Genomic DNA, 17,503 nt, shown 5'->3' on the forward strand with positions numbered 1-17,503 from the left:
AAGCACACTGGCTTTTGGAGCGCTGCTCCTTCATCAGGTGGTTGTGTTATTTGTAACTTTGTACATCCCAGTCCAACACCGGCATCTCCAAATCAAAGTTAAAGAACAGCTTCTTCCCAGCTGTTATTAAACTTCTGAATGGACTTTGCAAATTTCAAATCTAATGTTGATCTTGCTTTTTGTGCATCTTCTTTGCAGCTGTAACTTTACATTCCTTGCACTGTTCAATCACCCATGGCCTTTGTATGGTATAATCTACCAGTAATGCATGCAGAGCAAAACATTTCACTGTACTTAGGTACATGTGACAATAATAAATTAAATCAAGCCTTTAAATTTAAGACCCTAATCTCAGAATCACTTACAGGTTGTTCTGGTATAACGTGCATTTTGTTAACAGGAATTGGCTATAACGCGATTGTTGAATTGTGGACGCTGTTTGGATAATGCAAACTTTTTAATGAATGGGCACAGCAATTTTCTACAGTGACCTACTACAGTGCAATTTTCTATACCAGTTTTCTATAGCATGATTTTCTATAGCGCGGAGTTGCAGAGGAATGCAACTGCCGCGTTATAGCAGAACGACCCGGACATCATTCTCCATTTTGATCAAGAATGCCTTTACATTGGTCGCTCAACTCCAAGGGGCCTCATACAATGAGGTTGCCAGTTATTCCTTTCTCATTACACAAATGCAGACTGGGATAGCCTATTCTCTAGTAGGTTCTTCAACAGAGTGAGGAGGGTGTGCCAAGCAGGCTAAGGTAAAAGGTTGGGGGGAGGGACTTGGGGGAGGGGCATTGGGAATACGATAGGTGGAAGGAGGTCAAGGTGAGGGTGATAGGCCGGAGTGGGGTGGGGGCGGAGAGGTCAGGAAGACGATTGCAGGTCAAGAAGTTGGTGCTGAGTCCGAGGGTTGGGACTGAAATAAGGTGGGGGGAGGGGAAATGAGGAAGCTGGAGAAATCTGCATTCATCCCTTGTGGTTGGCGGGTTCCTAGGCGGAAGATGAGGTGCTCTTCCTCCAGCCGTCGTGTTGCCATGGTCTGGCGATGGAGGAATCCAAGGACCTGCATGTCTTTGGCGGAGTGGGAGGGGGAGTTAAAGTGTTCAGCCACAGGGTGGTTGGGTTGGTTGGTTGGTGCGGGTGTCCCAGAGGTGTTCTCTGAAACGTTCCGCAAGTAGGCGGCCTGTCTCCCCAATGCAGAGGAGGCCACATCGGGTGCAGCAGATGCAGTAAATGATGTGTGTGGAGGTGCAGGTGAATTTGTGATGGATATGGAAGGATCCCTTGGGCCTTGGAGGGAAGTGAGTGGGGAGGTGTGGGCACAAGTTTTGCATTTCTTGCGGTTGCAGGGGAAGGTGCCGGGAGTGGAGGTTGGGTTGGTGGGGGGTGTGGACCTGACAAGGGAGTCGCGGAGGGAGTGGTCTTTCTGTAATGCTGATAGGGGAGGGGAGGGAAATATATCCTTGGTGATGGGGTCTGTTTGGAGGTGGCGCAAATGACGAAGGATGATATGATGTATCTGGAGGTTGGTGGGGTGGTAGGTGAGGACCAGTGGGGTTCTGTCCTGGTGGCAATTGGAGGGGCAGAGTTCAAGGGCGGAGGAGCGGGAAGTGAAGGAGATACGGTGGAGAGCATCGTCAACCACGTCTGAGGGGAAATAGCGGTCTTTGAAGAAGGAGGCCATCTGGGTTGTTCGGTATTGGAATTGGTCCTCCTGGGAGCAGATGCAGTGGAGGCGAAGGAATAGGGAATATGGCATGGTGTTTTTACAGGGGGCAGGGTGGGAGGAGGTGTAATCTAGGAAGCTGTGGGAGTCGGTTGGTTTATAGTGAATATCCGTGTTGAGTTGGTCGCCCGAGATAGAAATGGAGAGGTCTAGGAAGGAGAGGGAGGAGTCTGAGATGGTCCAGGTAAATTTGAGGTCAGGGTGGAAAGTCTTAGTAAAGTGGATGAACTGTTCAACCTCCTCGTGGGAGCACGAGGTAGCGCCGATACAGTCATCAGTGTAGCAGAGGAAAAGGTAGGGGGTGGTGCCAGTGTAGCTGCGGAAGTTGGACTGTTCCACATATCTATTCTGTATACACGCCAGGAATTCCTCATCTGTGATATTATTAGCAGCTGTTGGAGGAACCTAACCCACCAAGGACTAGAATAAGAAAGAGGAAAACCTCCAAAAGCCCATGCTAGGTTTGAACTGAAATGTTTTATGTGTTGAACCCATCTGTTGCAGTTTGTCTTTTGAACTTGGCAATTGTGATGTGCTGAGCTTTGAAGAAAAGCTAAAAGGAGGAACTATAAATATTATACAGCAAATTATACCAGTAATGTGCACAAGAAAATAACATTACTAACTTGTTTGTTTATTTCAGATTCAGTGTGTACTTTTGAAGAAAATAGTTGTGGCTGGTTTGAGAATTTATCTAATGATAACTTTGATTGGATCAGAAGCTCAAGCATTGCTTTACCTCCAAATATCAAGAATCAGGCACCTGCTCAAGATCACACAACTCATACAGCTGATGGTAGGAATTCATTGTGGAAGATCTTTAGAGTTTTGTTGCTTTGCATAATTTGGTTAATTCTGATCCTTGCCTGCCTCCATTTCTTATCCATCAAACCGGCTGTCAGGTTTGCTGAGGAACATTTTGATGATTTCTCAACAATCTTCAGAATTCTTTTCATTTTTCTTTCTTTCAGCTGTGGCTGAACTAAAGTATCTCTGCTTTTATCTGAACTAATAACCTAACGCAAATGATTGTTTCACTTGTTTTCTAACTATTTTACTTTATCTGGTTTTGGGAGTCAGGTGGTGGCTCTCTTCAAGAAAATCGAGTTTGTCTTAGAGAAAATGTTGGAAGCACAAACACTGTACAGTATTTGATAAGCAGCCAAGGCAAGTTCTGCCAAATTATTTTGAATATTGCTTTGATCTCAGGGATGAAGAACTTGTTGTATGAGGACTCCGGGTCTGTATTCAATGGAGTTTAAAAGGATGATTGAAATTTACAGAGTACTGAGAGGCATGGATGGAGTGGATGTGGAGAAGATGTTTCCACTAGTAGGAGAGACCAAGACCTGAGGGCTCAGCCTCAGCATGAAGAGATGACTTTAGAACTGAGATGAGGAGTTTTTTCAGTCAGAGAGTAGTGAATCTGTGGAACACATTGCCACAGTACACTGTGGAGGCCAAATAATTGAGTACTTAAGACAGAGATAGATAAATTCTTGATTGTAAAACAATCAAAGGCTAAAGGGAGTAGGCAGGCGAATAAGGTTAAGAAATAAATCAGCTGTGGTGGAATTGCGGAGAAGATTCAATTGGTCGAATGACCTAATTCTGCTCCTATATCTTATAGTCTTATGGACTAATTTATAACCATGTTTACCATGTTGCTTTAGTGGCACACATGTCATAGGCTTCTCTATGCATCAGTTGTTATTAGATACACAGCATAGTCCATCATCACTCTGCGCAAAACAGTGGCTCAGTGGTTAGCACTACTGCCTCACAGTGCCAGAGATCCGGGTTTGATTCCTGCCTTGGGTGACTGTCTGTGTGGAGTTTGCACATTCTCCCCATGTCTGCATGGGTTTCCTCCGGCTGCTCCAGTTTCCTCCCATAATCCAAAGATTTGCAGGCCAGGTGAATTAGCCATGCTAAATTGCCCCATAGTGTTCAAGGATATGTAGGTGAGTTGCATTAGTCAGGGGTAAATGTAGAATAATAGAGCTGGGGAATGGGTCAGGGAGGGTTACTCTTTGGAGGGTTGGTGTGGATTTGTTGGGCCAAATGGCCCGTTTCCATGCTATAGGGATTTAATGATTCTAGAATTCCACAGCATTTAGGTCAGCCAGTTCTGATGAAGAATTATACCCAAAATACAAATAACTTTTCACCACATCCTTACAAGTGTATAAAGGCATTAGGAGTATACTTGAGAGAGAAATCAGGAGGGCTAAAAGGGGACATGAGATAGCTTTGGCAAATAGAATTAAGAAGAATTCAAAGGGTTTTTACAAATACATTAAGGACAAAGGGTAACTAGGGAGAGAATAGGGCCCCTCAAAGATCAGCGAGGCAGCCTTTGTGTGGAGATGCAGAAAATGGGGGAGATACTGAACAAGTATTTTGCATCAGTATTTGATGTGGAAAAGGATATGGAAGATATAAAAAGTAGGGAAATAGATGGTGACACTTTGCAAAATGTCCATATTACAAAAGAGGAAGTGCTGGATGTCTTGAAATGCATAAAGGTGGATAAATCCCCAGGATCTCATCAGGTGTACCCTAGAACTCTGTGGGAAGCTAGAGAAGTGATTGCTGGACCTCTTGCTGAGATATTTGTATCATCAATAGGCACAGGTGAGGTGCTAGAAGACTGGAGGTTGGCTAACGTGGTGCCACTTTTAGGAAGAGTGGTAAGGACAAGCCAGGGAAGTATAGACTGGTGAGTCTGACGTCGGTGGTGGGTAAGTTGTTGCAGGGAATCCTGAGGGACAGGATGTATATGTAGTTGGAAAGGCAAGGACTGATTAGGGATAGTCAACATGGCTTTGTGCATGGGAAATCATGTCTCACAAACATGATTGAGTTTTTTGAAGAAGTAACAAAGAGGATTGATGAGGGCTTCATTAAGGTGTTCGACAAGGTTTCCCATGGGAGACTGGTTAGCAAGGTTAGATCTCATGGAATACAGGGAGAACTAGCCATTTGGATATAGAACTGGCTCAAAGGTAGAAGACAGAGGGTGCTGGTGGAGGGTTGTTTTTCAGACTGGAGGCCTGTGACCAGTGGAGTGCCACAAGGATCGGTGCTGGGTCCACTACGTTGTGTCATCTACATAAGTGATTTGGATGCGAGCATAAGAGGTACAGTTAGTAAGTTTGTAGATGACACCAAAATTGGAGGTGTAGTGGACAGCGAAGAAGGTTACCTCAGATTACAACAGAATCATGATCAGATGGGCCAGTAGGCTGTGAAGTGGCAGATGGAGTTTAATTCAGATAAATGCGCAGTGCTGCATTTTGGGAAAGCAAATCTTAGCATGACTTATACACTTAATGGTAAGGTCCTAGGGAGTGTTGCCGAACAAAGAGACCTTGGAGTGCAGGTTCATAGCTCCTTGAAAGTGGAGTCGCAGGTAAGTAGGATAGTGAAGAAGGCGTTTGGTATGCTTTCTTTTATTGGTCAGAGTATTGAGTACAGGAGTTGGGACATCGTGTTGTGGCTGTACCAGTCATTGGTTAGGCCACTGTTGGAACATTGCGTGCAATTCTGGTCTCCTTCCTATCGGAAAGATGTTGTGAAACTTGAAAGTGTTCAGAAAAGATTCACAAGGATGTTGCCAGGGATGGAGGATTTGAGCTATAGGGAGAGGCTGGACAGGCTGGGGCTGTTTCTCCTGGAGCGTTGGAGGCTGAGGGGTGACCTTACAAAGGTTTACAAAATTTTGAAGGGCATGGATAGAATAAATAGACAAAGTCTTTTCCTTGGGGTCGGGGAGTCCAGAACGAGAGGGCATTGGTTTAGGGTGAGAAGGGAAAGATATAAAAGAGACCTGTGGGGCAACATTTTCACACAGAGGGTGGTACGTATATGGAATGAACTGCCAGAGCAAGTGGTGGAAGCTGGTACAATTGCAACATTTAAGAGGCATTTGGATGGGCATATGAATAGGAAGAGTTTGTAGGGATATGGGACTAGATTGGGTTGGGATGTCTGGTCAGCATGGACGGGTTGGGCCGAAGGGCCTGTTTCCATGCTGTACATCTCTATGACTCTCTGATATACACTAACTTATCTGTTGTAGATTACTAGAATTTATATTGGGCAACTTCAAGAACTATACATTTGATATGTATAGCACACACTGGTATTGTAACTGGACCATATTATCTTCTATTTTGCCTTGTTTTCCTCTGTCAGAATTGCTCACTATTCCATGAAATACAAATAAAATCCTCTGTCCCTTTTTTCCATGATAAACTTTTTCTTAAACTTCCTTACCCATCTCCGCGTTTGTCTCAAATAATGTGGAACCCATCAACTTCTTTCTCACTAAGGTTGGCTCGATGATTGGTTTTTGATGCAGAGTAATGCCAATAGCATGGGTTTAATTCCAGGACAATCTCTCAATGTCTCTACTCACCTCAGGCATGCTTACCCTGATGTTAAACCATACCAGTTCCTGACCCTAATGAGAGAGAGGCCTATGGTCCACTAGGATTTTGGCAAATAGGAGTTAGTTAGCTCAGTTGCTGGATGGCTGGTTCACAATATGGAGTGATGTGGGTTTGGTTCCTACACTGGCTGAGGGTACCATGAAGGCCTCACATTCTCAACCTCACCCCTGACCTGAGGTGCAGTTACCCTTAGATTAAACCATCAACGGTTGTCTCTCTCGAAAGTGCAGCCCTATAGTCTGGTCATGCTACTATGACTTTGCTTTTACTGTGCACCAAAAGAGAAATGTGGGAAATACTTGCACAAATTGTCAAAGTGGCAGGCAGTTTGATAAAGTAGTTAAAAAGGCATATGGAATTTCAAATATCTAGGCACAGAGTATAAAGCAAGAAACTGATTATGGATCCTTTATTATCACTGGTTTGGCCTCAACTATTGTGTCTAGTTCTTGGCACTGAGCCTTTATCAATCACAGTCAATAGCTTGTAACTTTTACAATGGTTTTTAGAGAGAGGCTAATTAAATAAAAGATAAAATCTTAATCAGCTGATTGATTTCTACTGGATATCAGTCTGGAGGGAAATGTACAATTGCTGAAATCATCCCTTGATTTCAGTAATTAATTGTACAAAAGTGAACTCTTGGAGATTCCATTAGTTTCAAAGGAGTATTGATGGTGATTGTTGGTAGCTCCAAATCAAGGTCTTCAGTTACTGTCCCAATCAGTTCATCAATTCCCTCTCCTTCCCTGGCTATTGTTACAGGCTAAGACTGAGCAGCAGAAATGTCAGCATCTTTTTGGCCCTGAGTTGAGCTTCAAACTCCAGATCTTCTCTCCCATTGAGAGCATCCACCTTCACACATGCAGCATCGTCTGTCTCCTCTCCATCCCTGCTTATGTGCTACTGAAATGGTCATCCATAGTTCTGTTAACTCTGGACACCTGTCTTACTTTGAATCTTCGATCCTTGAAGGAAATGTTTCGTTTTATTAATTCTTTCATGAAAAAGTGCATTGCTGTCAAAGGCCATATTTATTGCCTATCACGAATTGCTCTTGAGCTGAGTGGCTTGCTAGGCCATTTCAGAGGGCAAATAAAAGTCAGCCACACAATATGGATATGGAATTACATGTAGGACTGTCCAGGTAAGGAGGCAGATTTCTACCCCAAAGGAGTTTACTGAACCAGGTAGGTTTTTCTAACAATTAGTGACAGGTTCGTGGTCACAATCACCAAAACTAATTTTCACTTCCAGATTTTATTAGATGAATTAAATTCTACCATTTGACATGATGGGATTTTAACCCACTCCTGAAAGCAGGTTTGATATACATTTTCACAGTCATGAGAGGTCTGAACAGAGTAAAAAGGATGAGACTATTCCAACTCATAAAAGTATCAAAAACAAAGCAGCACATGTTTAAAGTGTTTTGAAAGAGAATTAAATCTGATGTGGAAAAAATGGTTGAGTGCATGGTTGAGGTTTAGAATGCACTGCCTGGCAGTGTGTTAGGGTCAGATTCAATTCAAGACAGCTAAGATTCTTATTCGAACAGAAAGAAATGTGCAACACAATAGGAAAACAGCAACTCAAAGGCACAAAGTCATGGTGCTCATTTGGAGAGCCAAGTAGACACAATGGACTAAATGTCGACAGTGCAGTGCTGGAAAAGCACAACAGGTCAGGCAGCATCCAAGGAGCAGGGGAATCGACGTTTCAGGCAAAAGCCCTTCATCAGGCCAATGGACTAAATGGTCTCCTTCTGCACAATAACACTCTGTGATTCTGCAATTTATGTCTTATCCTTTTTAGTCACTTAAGAGCTACTAGTAAAATAACAAGGCAATAAAAAAAGGCCAATTGACTCATCTTGCCTCTGTCAGTTCTTTGAACAGCAATCCAGTTACTCTCACTGCCCTTGCTCCTGATCCAAGGCCTTTCCATTCTATCATCTTCAGATGCTTATCCAGGTATTTTTTCTAAGTTACTACTGAATCTGCTTGAAATACCATTTCAGAGTGCATCTAGATCACCATTTTTTTTTATAGTAAGTTTATTCTAATGTGACTCATGGTTATTTTCACATCACTTTAATTCTGTGTGCTTTGGTTCTGATTCCTTCCGTCTTTAGAAACACTTGTCCTTTACTTAATTTATTTTTCCTTAACTTCCTGATTTTGAAACCTACTATCAAATCTTCCTTTCATCTCTTCTGATCTCAGATGAAGAATTCCCTCATTTTCCATGTAAATGAAATTCCATTATCACAAGTACCATTCAAGTACATCTTCCTACATCCACATTCTTCTTGAAGTGCCCTGCTTTTAACTGAACATTTTGGATCCACTGGTTTTCGTATTGGGTATTGTCACCATCTAATTACTATCCGGTAGGTGGTAGAATGGGAAATTGCATAAAAATGAGGCACGATTAACCAATAATGGGATGTTAATGCATGCAAATAGATGCAAATAGACCTCTCACTGCTAACTAATGATATTCTTAGTTGGTTGGAGAATCAGACTTTTTATTCTTGCCATTGAGAATCTCAACATTGCCATTCTGATCTAGTTTCCTAACTTTCTATTCAATGCTCACATTGTTCAGAGGCTGGAAAATATATGCACCTTGTGTTGCTCCCATGTCATACACTTGAAACACTCTTGAGATGTTCTAATATGTTAAAGTCCCTTGTATAAGTGCAGCGTGTTGTGGTGATGTAAATGTTACTTTTTCATATTTAGAATTATCTTGATTTCGTTTTCAGGACATTTCATGTTTATTTTGAACAACGAGAGCAATCTTTTTCAGATTGCAGAACTGAAAAGTCCCCAGTTAAGTCAGTCAGGAACAGGCTGTACCATGCATTTTTGGTAAGAAATCATTTCAAAGTCATGATGATTTGACAGAATGTGGAGCTGATTCTTTTGAAAGCATCAGGTCTCTGAGCCACATTCATTGAAAATTATTATTTGATCTAAAACACTTCATGTTTGGAAGTTTTATATATGTCTGTGTATATGGATAATTATTTTCACCTATACACCCATAGATTCACCTAATAAATTCAACTAATTCACCTTTTATTCACTATGACAATATTTAAGATAAAATTCTATGATAATTCATACAATTTTGAAAGCAATTTCCCCAAACCAGCTTCTTACTGACTAATCATAGTGTCATACTTTAATCAATATTGAGTGGTTATCTCTTGACCATTTTTAATGTCTGAACAAATTACTTAATATTTGATATCTCCAATAGGTATTATAATTATGGACAGGCTGTGGGGGCAGCGAAAATGTACTTGGTGATCGATGGTGTGCCAACTCGTACTGTGGTGTGGCGGACTTACAATACTCAATACAATCAGTGGTTGCAAGGCTCTGTTCAGCTTGGGCGACTAACACGACCCTTTCGTCTTACACTAGTGAAAGTCAGTCTGAGCATTTATGATGGTGTGGCAGCAATGGATGATATCACATTTGTCAACTGCTCCCTTCCACCAGCTGTAGATATCTGTGAAGACACTAACCAATTCTGGTGTAAAGAGACCAGAGCTTGCATTGACCGGTTACAGTTGTGTGACCTTATAGATGACTGTGGTGATGGTTCTGATGAAGACAACTGTGGTAAGTAGAACTTGAGAATTCTGCTCAAGACCAATGTTGCTCATTTGGGACATTTGTATTTAACATGGAAAGAATATTTGTATAGAGTCCTTTACACATACAAATGTCTACAGATTTATTATTCTTCAGCTAATATTTTCTAATGACGATAATTATCATTAGTTAAATTATGACTTGCCTTTTGTTATTCAGGCAACAATGTGGCTAATGAATTGGGAATTAGGTCAGTACTCAAATATGATATGCTGGGTGTTGTACTTTCCCAACAATTTCTGCAGAGCCTTGTTCAGGGCAGAACCTTCAATCAAAGTGTGTAACAGCTCTCCATCCCTCTCCACTCTTCAAAATAAAGAAATCACCTGCATTAGAATGAGGAAAGATGGCTCCAAATGTTACCTTAGTCTGGATGGGTGGCTGTGTGAAGGCTGTGTGGCCAGTGCTGGCAAAGCTTGACATGAATCAGCAATGACCCTGGTTGTCAGAATTCATAAATTTCATTGACCACACCACTTTATCAGGGGGTTGGTTGGTACCAAACACACAGCTTCTAGGATTTGAGCTGCTGAAATTCTTTGAAGCATGAAGGATTTGCCTGAATATCTTCTCCTACACTATTCCCTAATAACTGGGTCACCCACTGGATACTTATACATTGATAACCCTGCTTTTAACCACAATATTCATGAAATATAAATTCAGGGAGGTATATAAGGCTGACTGAAATAATGATACATGTTTTACTTGATCACTTAACATCAAGATCATACAGATACCTATAGAAAGGCAGGAAAATACTTGTCATAGAGTCATAGAGATGTACAGCATGGAAACAGACCCGTTAGCCCAACACATCCATGCCGATCAGATATCCCAACCCAATCTAATCCCACCTGCCAGCACCTGGCCCATGTCTCTCCAAACCCTTCCTATTCATATACCCATCCAAATGCCTCTTAAATGTTGCAATTGTACCAGCCTCCACCACTTCCTCTGGCAGCTCATTCCATACACGTACCACCCTATGTGTGAAAAAGTTTCCCCCTCGGTCTCTTTTATATCTCTCCCCTCTCACCCTAAATCCCTCTAATTCTGGACTCCCCGACCCCAGGGAAAAGACTTTGCCTATTTACCCTATCCATGTCCCTCATAATTTTCAGTTTTATCATTTGGAATAGTAGATTGGAGTGATCTAATGATGCAGGTAAATCTATGTACAAAGTTTTATTGTGACTAACATTAGTAAGTAATTTCCTATGCCTGTACATGGTTATATATTCAAGTAGTTAATCGTTTATTTCTTGCATTCTGCAGCTAATGATTTGCTTTGCAATTTTGAAAATGGGTCATGTAACTGGCAGCAAGCTAAAGAAGATGATTTTGACTGGACTAGAAATAAGGGACAAACATCGACAATCAACACAGGGCCATCAAAAGATCACACACTGGGGACAGCAGAAGGCACTTACCTTTACATCGAGGCGTCTGATCAACAATTTGGAAATACAGCTGTTCTCCTCAGTCCAATCTTGGATGCCACAGTTAACAAAACCTGTATCTTCCGTTTCCATTATCACATGTTTGGAAAACAGATTTTTAAGTTGGCTGTTCACAAAAGGACATTCCGCAACACAAAGGGAGAGCAACTTTGGGCACGATATGGTAACCATGGTGACTTATGGCTCAGAGAGATGCTTTTTATCAATAGTTCACAACCATTCCAGGTAAGCACAGTTACTTAATATAAAATTCCTGGAATTCTTTCTTTAAGCCTCCCTGTCTTACTACCTTACTTTCTTCCTTTAAAGATGTTTCTTAAACCCTACCTCTGACCAAGTGTTTGGCCATCTGAACTGAAATTTTATGTAGTTTGGTGTCAAGATTTTATTTATAATTCTCCTCTGTAGCACCTTTGGACATTTTGCTGCATGAATGTTGCTATCTACGTTAATTTTTATAAAAGATCAATAGATCATATTTAATTATGTTTGATATACTGTAGCTTTTTGTGTCTGGAACATATTAGTTTTTACAATACTCTTTAAAAGGCTTTTGAATTATAGCATCACCACAGCAGGAAAACACTACCTCAGGAGATACATTAATATTTTTATTAAAAATATTAAAAAGCTTTTGTACGCATGTGGTAGCACTAATTTCTTTCTGTTGGTTGTTAGACATTTGTACTGAGCTGTGCTAGTCTGTCTTATGATATTTGCTAGCTCCAACAAAAACATCTTGCATTTAATTGGCCACTTCAAGGATATTCATAGCTGGGTGTCTATTTCCCATACCAAGTGCACTCTGACCACCATTTCAGCATGTTTTTTTTAAATTCACTCACGGGATGTGTGAATCACTGGCTAGGCCAACATCTATTGTCCATCCCCAATTATCCAGAGGGCAGTTAAGGGTCAACCACATTGCTGTGTGTCAGGAGTCACGTGTAAGCCAGACCAGGTAAGGATGTCAGTTTCCTTCCCTAAAGTGAATTAGTGAATCCAGATGGATTTTTCTGACAATCGACAATGGTTTCATGGTCAACTTTAGACTCTAAATTCCAAATTCTTTATTGAATTCAAATTCCACTATCTGCCATGGTGGGATTTGAAACCAGGTCCCCTGAACATTAGCTGAATTTCTGGATTAATCGTCGAGTGATCAATACCACCAAGCCATTGCTTCCTCCAATTGGCAGGGTTTCAAAGCTTATGGAGAAAATTTCACCATCCATCTCGAGAAAATCAATGCATCATAAATAAATAAATGAAAATAGCCAATGAGCCAGATGACGCAATTGTAAAGCTAGGTCAGAGAATTTTAAGAGGCATTTTAAAGGAACCAAGAAACGGGGAGAGACAGTGACATTTACAGGGAAAGTCTAGGACCCAAAAGGCTAATGGTTTATCTACTGAATTTGGGAGAAATGTGGGGAGGGCAGGTGGTAATAGCCAGGGTTTGAGTAATGAATTTTTCCCAGAACTTTAGGAACTGGAGTAGGCTCGGGAAATTAGGAGAAGTGAGCCCATGGAGGAATTTGAACAGAAGGATAAGAATTTTTAAAAATTGGCATTGCTGGATCAGCAGCCAATATAGGGCTGGGATGAGTGAATAAAACATGTTGGAAGTCTGAGGCTTGTTCATGGAAGATGACATGTCTGCAGTATGCTTTGGGATAGTCAGAGGTCATAAAAGGATGAATTAGGTTTTCAGTAGCAGGTGGGTTGAGACAGGGTAGAAAGTGGTGAAATTACGTGAATATTATTGTGAATTAATGTAGGAAAGATAATTAATCACAAGTAGATATTTTACATAATATTTGCTCTGTCCAGATATATTGTCATTGATACATTATTGACCCTAGTACTTGCTTTATAATAGAAAAAGCAGGCAGCATTAAGTTGTTTTTTTTCTCAGTTCCTGTGACGCAGGTCAACATTGAAAAAGTAAACAAAAATGAAAAAAAAACACTCAGTAGGTCAGGTTGCGTTTGTGGAGACAAATAGTTATAGCATGAATGTTAATGATTTCAGAATTTAGCAACATTAATCACATTGATTCAATATCTGAAGAATTGTGAATGGAGCTGAATATTGGGCGACTTATCCTTTCTGCTGACTTTATGATTGTCATTGATGAAGCAGTAGGATTTGGCCTTGGAGACTGTTCTATAGAACTTCAGCCATCTTCCCTTTTATTGGATGTAATTCTAATCAGTTCAGGTTTATCCTCACCCCATCTCCCTGACCATTATTTTAATATTACCTAAGCTCTTTAATGAAACTCTTAGTTGAATACCACTTTGCTATTAAGGGCAGTTGCTGTTGCATCATCTGACCGCTGGAATTCAACTCTAATGTCCGTGTTTGATCTAAGGCTGTCATGTGATCGAGAGTCAAGGTTTTTGTACTTTAATACAAGACATAAGTACTGCTAACTGGGGGACTGCCTTTGCTGCATGCCTCTCATTGCTTTGAGAAGTTGGTAATGAGTTGCTTTCTTGAACCACTGCAGTCCATCTGGTGAGAGGGAACATCTACAGTGCTGTTGGGAGGGGAGTTCCTAAGTGCTCCTGGTGAATCCCAAACTGACATTGTTGTGCAGATTACTGGTAGCTGGTTCCTGATAGCACTATCAACAATACTTTCTATCACTTTGCTGATGATTGAGAGTAGACTGATCAAGTTTTATTTGTCTTGCTTTTTGTGGATCGGAAATATTTGGTAATATTTCACATTGTCAGCTAGATGTTAGTTATTTTTAAATTATTGGGACATTGGCATTGCGGGCTCGGCCAGCATTTATTGCCTATTCTGTACTTGAGAATTAATCACATTTGGATTTATAGTCACATGATGGCCAGACCAGTTAAGAATAACAGCTCCTTTTCCTCATGAACCAGATAGGTTTCTCCCCTGATAATCAATTATTGTTTCATGGTCATCATTAGACTCTTAATTTTCCAGATTTTAATTGAACTCAAGTCGCACCATCTGCCATGCTGGGGATTCAAACCTGGGTCCTGAGGACATTACCTGGATCCCTGGATTAATAGGTCTAGGGATAATACCATTCGGCCATCACCTTTCCCTAGTGTTGTCATTGCACTAGAATGTAGTAAGTTACGCAGCACAGATCTTCAGCACTACAGTGAGGACTTCTGCCAGGACCCAGTGCTATTTTTAGATCCAGTTGTCTCAGTTACTTTATAATATCTTGTAGACTGAATCAAATTAACTGATGAGTGGTGTGAACTGCAAGAGGAAATGAAGATGGATCATCCAGTCTGTACTGAGCTGAAAATGTGTTGCTGAAAAAGCGCAGCAGGTCAGGCAGCATCCAGGGAACAGGAGAATCGACGTTTCGGGCATAAGCCCTTCTTCAGGAATGAGGAAAGTTTGTCCAGCAGGCTAAGATAAAAGGTAGGGAGGAGGGACTTGGGGGAGGGGCGTCAGAAATGTGATAGGTGGAAAGAGGTCAAGGTGAGGGTGATAGGTCAGACTGGGGTGGGGGTGGAGAGGTCGGGAAGAAGATTGCAGGTTAGGAAGGTGGTGCTGAATTCGATGGATTAAACTGAGACAAGGTGGGGGGAGGGGAAATGAGGAAACTGGTGAAATCCGAGTTCATCCCTTGTGGTTGGAGGGTTCCTAGGCGGAAGATGAGGCGCTCTTCCTCCAACCGTCGTTTTGTTGTGGTCTGGCGATGGAGGAGTCCAAAGACCTGCATATCCTTGGTGGAGTGGGAGGGAGAATTGAAATGTTGAGCCACAGGGTGGTTGGGTTGGTTGGTCCGGGTGTCCCAGAGGTGTTCTCTGAAACGCTCCGCAAGTAGCCGGCCTGTCTCCCCAATATAGAGGAGGCCACATCGGGTGCAGAGGATGCAATAAATGATGTGTGTGGAGGTGCAGGTGAATCTGTGGCGGATATGGAAGTTTCCTTTGGGGCCTTGGAGGGAGGTGAGGGGGGAGGTGTGGGCGCAAGTCTTGCACCTCCTGCGGTTGCAGGGGAAGGTGCCGTGAGTGGAGGTTAGGTTGGTGGGGGGGGTGTGGACCTGACGAGGGAGTCACTGAGGGAGTGGTCTTTACGGAATGCTGATAGGGGAGGGGAGGGAAATATATCCTTGGTGGTGGGGTCCGTTTGGAGGTGGCAGAAATGACGGCGGATGATGCGCTCAACATGGAGATTGGTGGGGTGGTAGGTGAGGACCAGTGGGGTTCTGTCCTGGTGGCGGTTGGAGGGGCGGGGCTCAAGGGCGGAGGAGCGGAAAGTGGAAGAGTTGCGGTGGAGGGCATCGTCGACCACGTTGGGGGGGAAATTGCGGTCCTTGAAGAAGGAGGCCATCTGGGTTGTGCGTTTTTGGAACTGGTCCTCCTGGGAGCAGATGCGGCGGAGTCGAAGGAATTGGGAGAATGGGATGGCGTTTTTACAGGGGGCAGTATTTTCCATCCAGTCTGTACCCCTAGCTGAAGATAACTGAAAATCTTCAGTATTTTCCTATCATCATTGAGGAATAGCAATGTTCATGAAGCCTCCTCCTTCGACTGCTTGTGGCTTAACTATTGAACATCATTGACAATTGGACATGACAGTATTGTAGAGCTTAGTTCTAAGCTGGTGTTAGCCGTCTCAACTCCTGTCATCCATTCTAATGCTGCTTTACTATTTCCTTATTACCCCAAAATTGATTTCAATGACAAAAAAGAGCACACTGAATCAATTATACTGTCACCTGAGCCTGATTCTCCAATAGGAATTCATTGATAGTTATCCAATGCATTATACTCCTGATAAATACATGCAAGATATTCTGTGATGTACTTAATACAAATGTAATTGTGTACAGATCTATGAAGTCTTCAATGCATTTTCTGAACATAATTACAAAGGCCCACTGAAATATTTTATTGCAGTGTGAAAATAGCATGACTCTTTTCAAATTTGACATTAATAATGGGAATATCTTATGCAATGAATTAAGATTGATCATCACAATTGCTCCTGAGTAGACCCTGGGAATGTAGATATGACCGAGGCTTGGATTAAAATAATATATGAAAGGCTGCCAGCTCAACCTTTTGCAGTTTCCTTGATGGTTATAGTTGAAATTCATGATGGTTTTGAACTTGTATATGTATGTCATTTACAGATAGCTCATAAAAAGTTTAAAAATACATCTCACATTGCAATAACAGTACAAATTGTTAGTTTCACAGTGAGCACCACTACCTCATTTTGATGACAGTAGAAAATCAATTACAAAGCAGTTTCTGTTCACTGGTGGAACAAACTTGACTTTAATGTTTCTTTGAAATGAGTCATGCTGTTCCCAATGAGATTTATTTGAAATTGCCTTTATCCCAGTAATGATAAATTGTAGCTCAATGTCTTATTGTTTTGGTGGGATCCACAAATATTTTTATGTCTATTCCAATCCTTTCCCTTTAGGTTCAAAGGGAAAAAGGAACAACAAGGATAATCAAGATACATGAAGGGTGGGCCCAGTGGCTCAGTGGTTAGCACTGCTGCCTTTCCAGAGCCAAGGACTTGGGTTTGATTCTATCCTTGGGTGACTATCTGTGTGGAGTTTGTACCTTCTCCCCATGTCTGAGAGAGTTTTGGCTGGGTGCTCTGGTTTCCTTTCATGGTCGAAAGATGTGCGGTTAGGTGCATTGGCCATGCTAAATTGCCCCATCGTCTCCAAGGATGTGCAGGTTAGGTGATTAACCATGGGAAAGAGGGAGCGATGGTATTGGTGGGGGGAGGGGGGGGGGGGGGGGGGGGGGGGGAGGTGGCTGGGCATGGTTATGGGAATTGGATGGGGCGTTGGGTATGAGTGGGATGCTATTTGGAAGGTCAGTGCATACTCAATAGGCTAAATGGTCTCTTTCTGCACTGTAGGGATACTATGATAAAGAACACTCTGAGTGAAGACCAAATAAAAATAAGTGAGGACCAAATCAACATTTTGGCTCATCCAATCTAAATAAAGCTGCAATCTTTAAATCTGTCCATGTTAATAATATATTATTAAAGTACATTTTACACTGGAAGTATCTTCTCATTTTAGTTTGACAATAATTTGTTTTATTATACAAATGACAGATAATTTAACCAGGTAGCTATCTTTTATTGTCTGTGGCAATTTGTTCTGTGCAAATTTATCTCCAATGCCTGACC

General features: G+C 41.8%; 1 protein-coding gene across 5 annotated transcripts in view; it reads left to right on the top strand.

Moving 5' to 3' along the window:
• malrd1 (MAM and LDL receptor class A domain containing 1) overlaps positions 1 to 17,503 on the top strand; it is a 449,554-nt gene that overhangs the window by 99,559 nt on the left and 332,492 nt on the right. For all 5 annotated transcript variants that reach the window (XR_015757232.1, XR_015757233.1, XM_043690416.2 and 2 more), the window contains 4 exons: positions 2,379 to 2,531; positions 8,963 to 9,068; positions 9,463 to 9,830; positions 11,142 to 11,551. Coding sequence is in view for 3 of the 5 variants with exons in the window: in XM_043690416.2 (XP_043546351.2) it covers positions 2,379 to 2,531; positions 8,963 to 9,068; positions 9,463 to 9,830; positions 11,142 to 11,551 (1,037 nt within the window). In the remaining 2 variants the exon portion in view is untranslated. The remainder of the gene's footprint in view (positions 1 to 2,378; positions 2,532 to 8,962; positions 9,069 to 9,462; positions 9,831 to 11,141; positions 11,552 to 17,503) is intronic.

Source organism: Chiloscyllium plagiosum, unplaced genomic scaffold (assembly GCF_037043375.1).
Source record: "Chiloscyllium plagiosum isolate Xiang-an unplaced genomic scaffold, Cpla_swu_hap1 HiC_scaffold_5, whole genome shotgun sequence".
Classification (NCBI taxonomy): Eukaryota; Metazoa; Chordata; class Chondrichthyes; order Orectolobiformes; family Hemiscylliidae; genus Chiloscyllium; species Chiloscyllium plagiosum.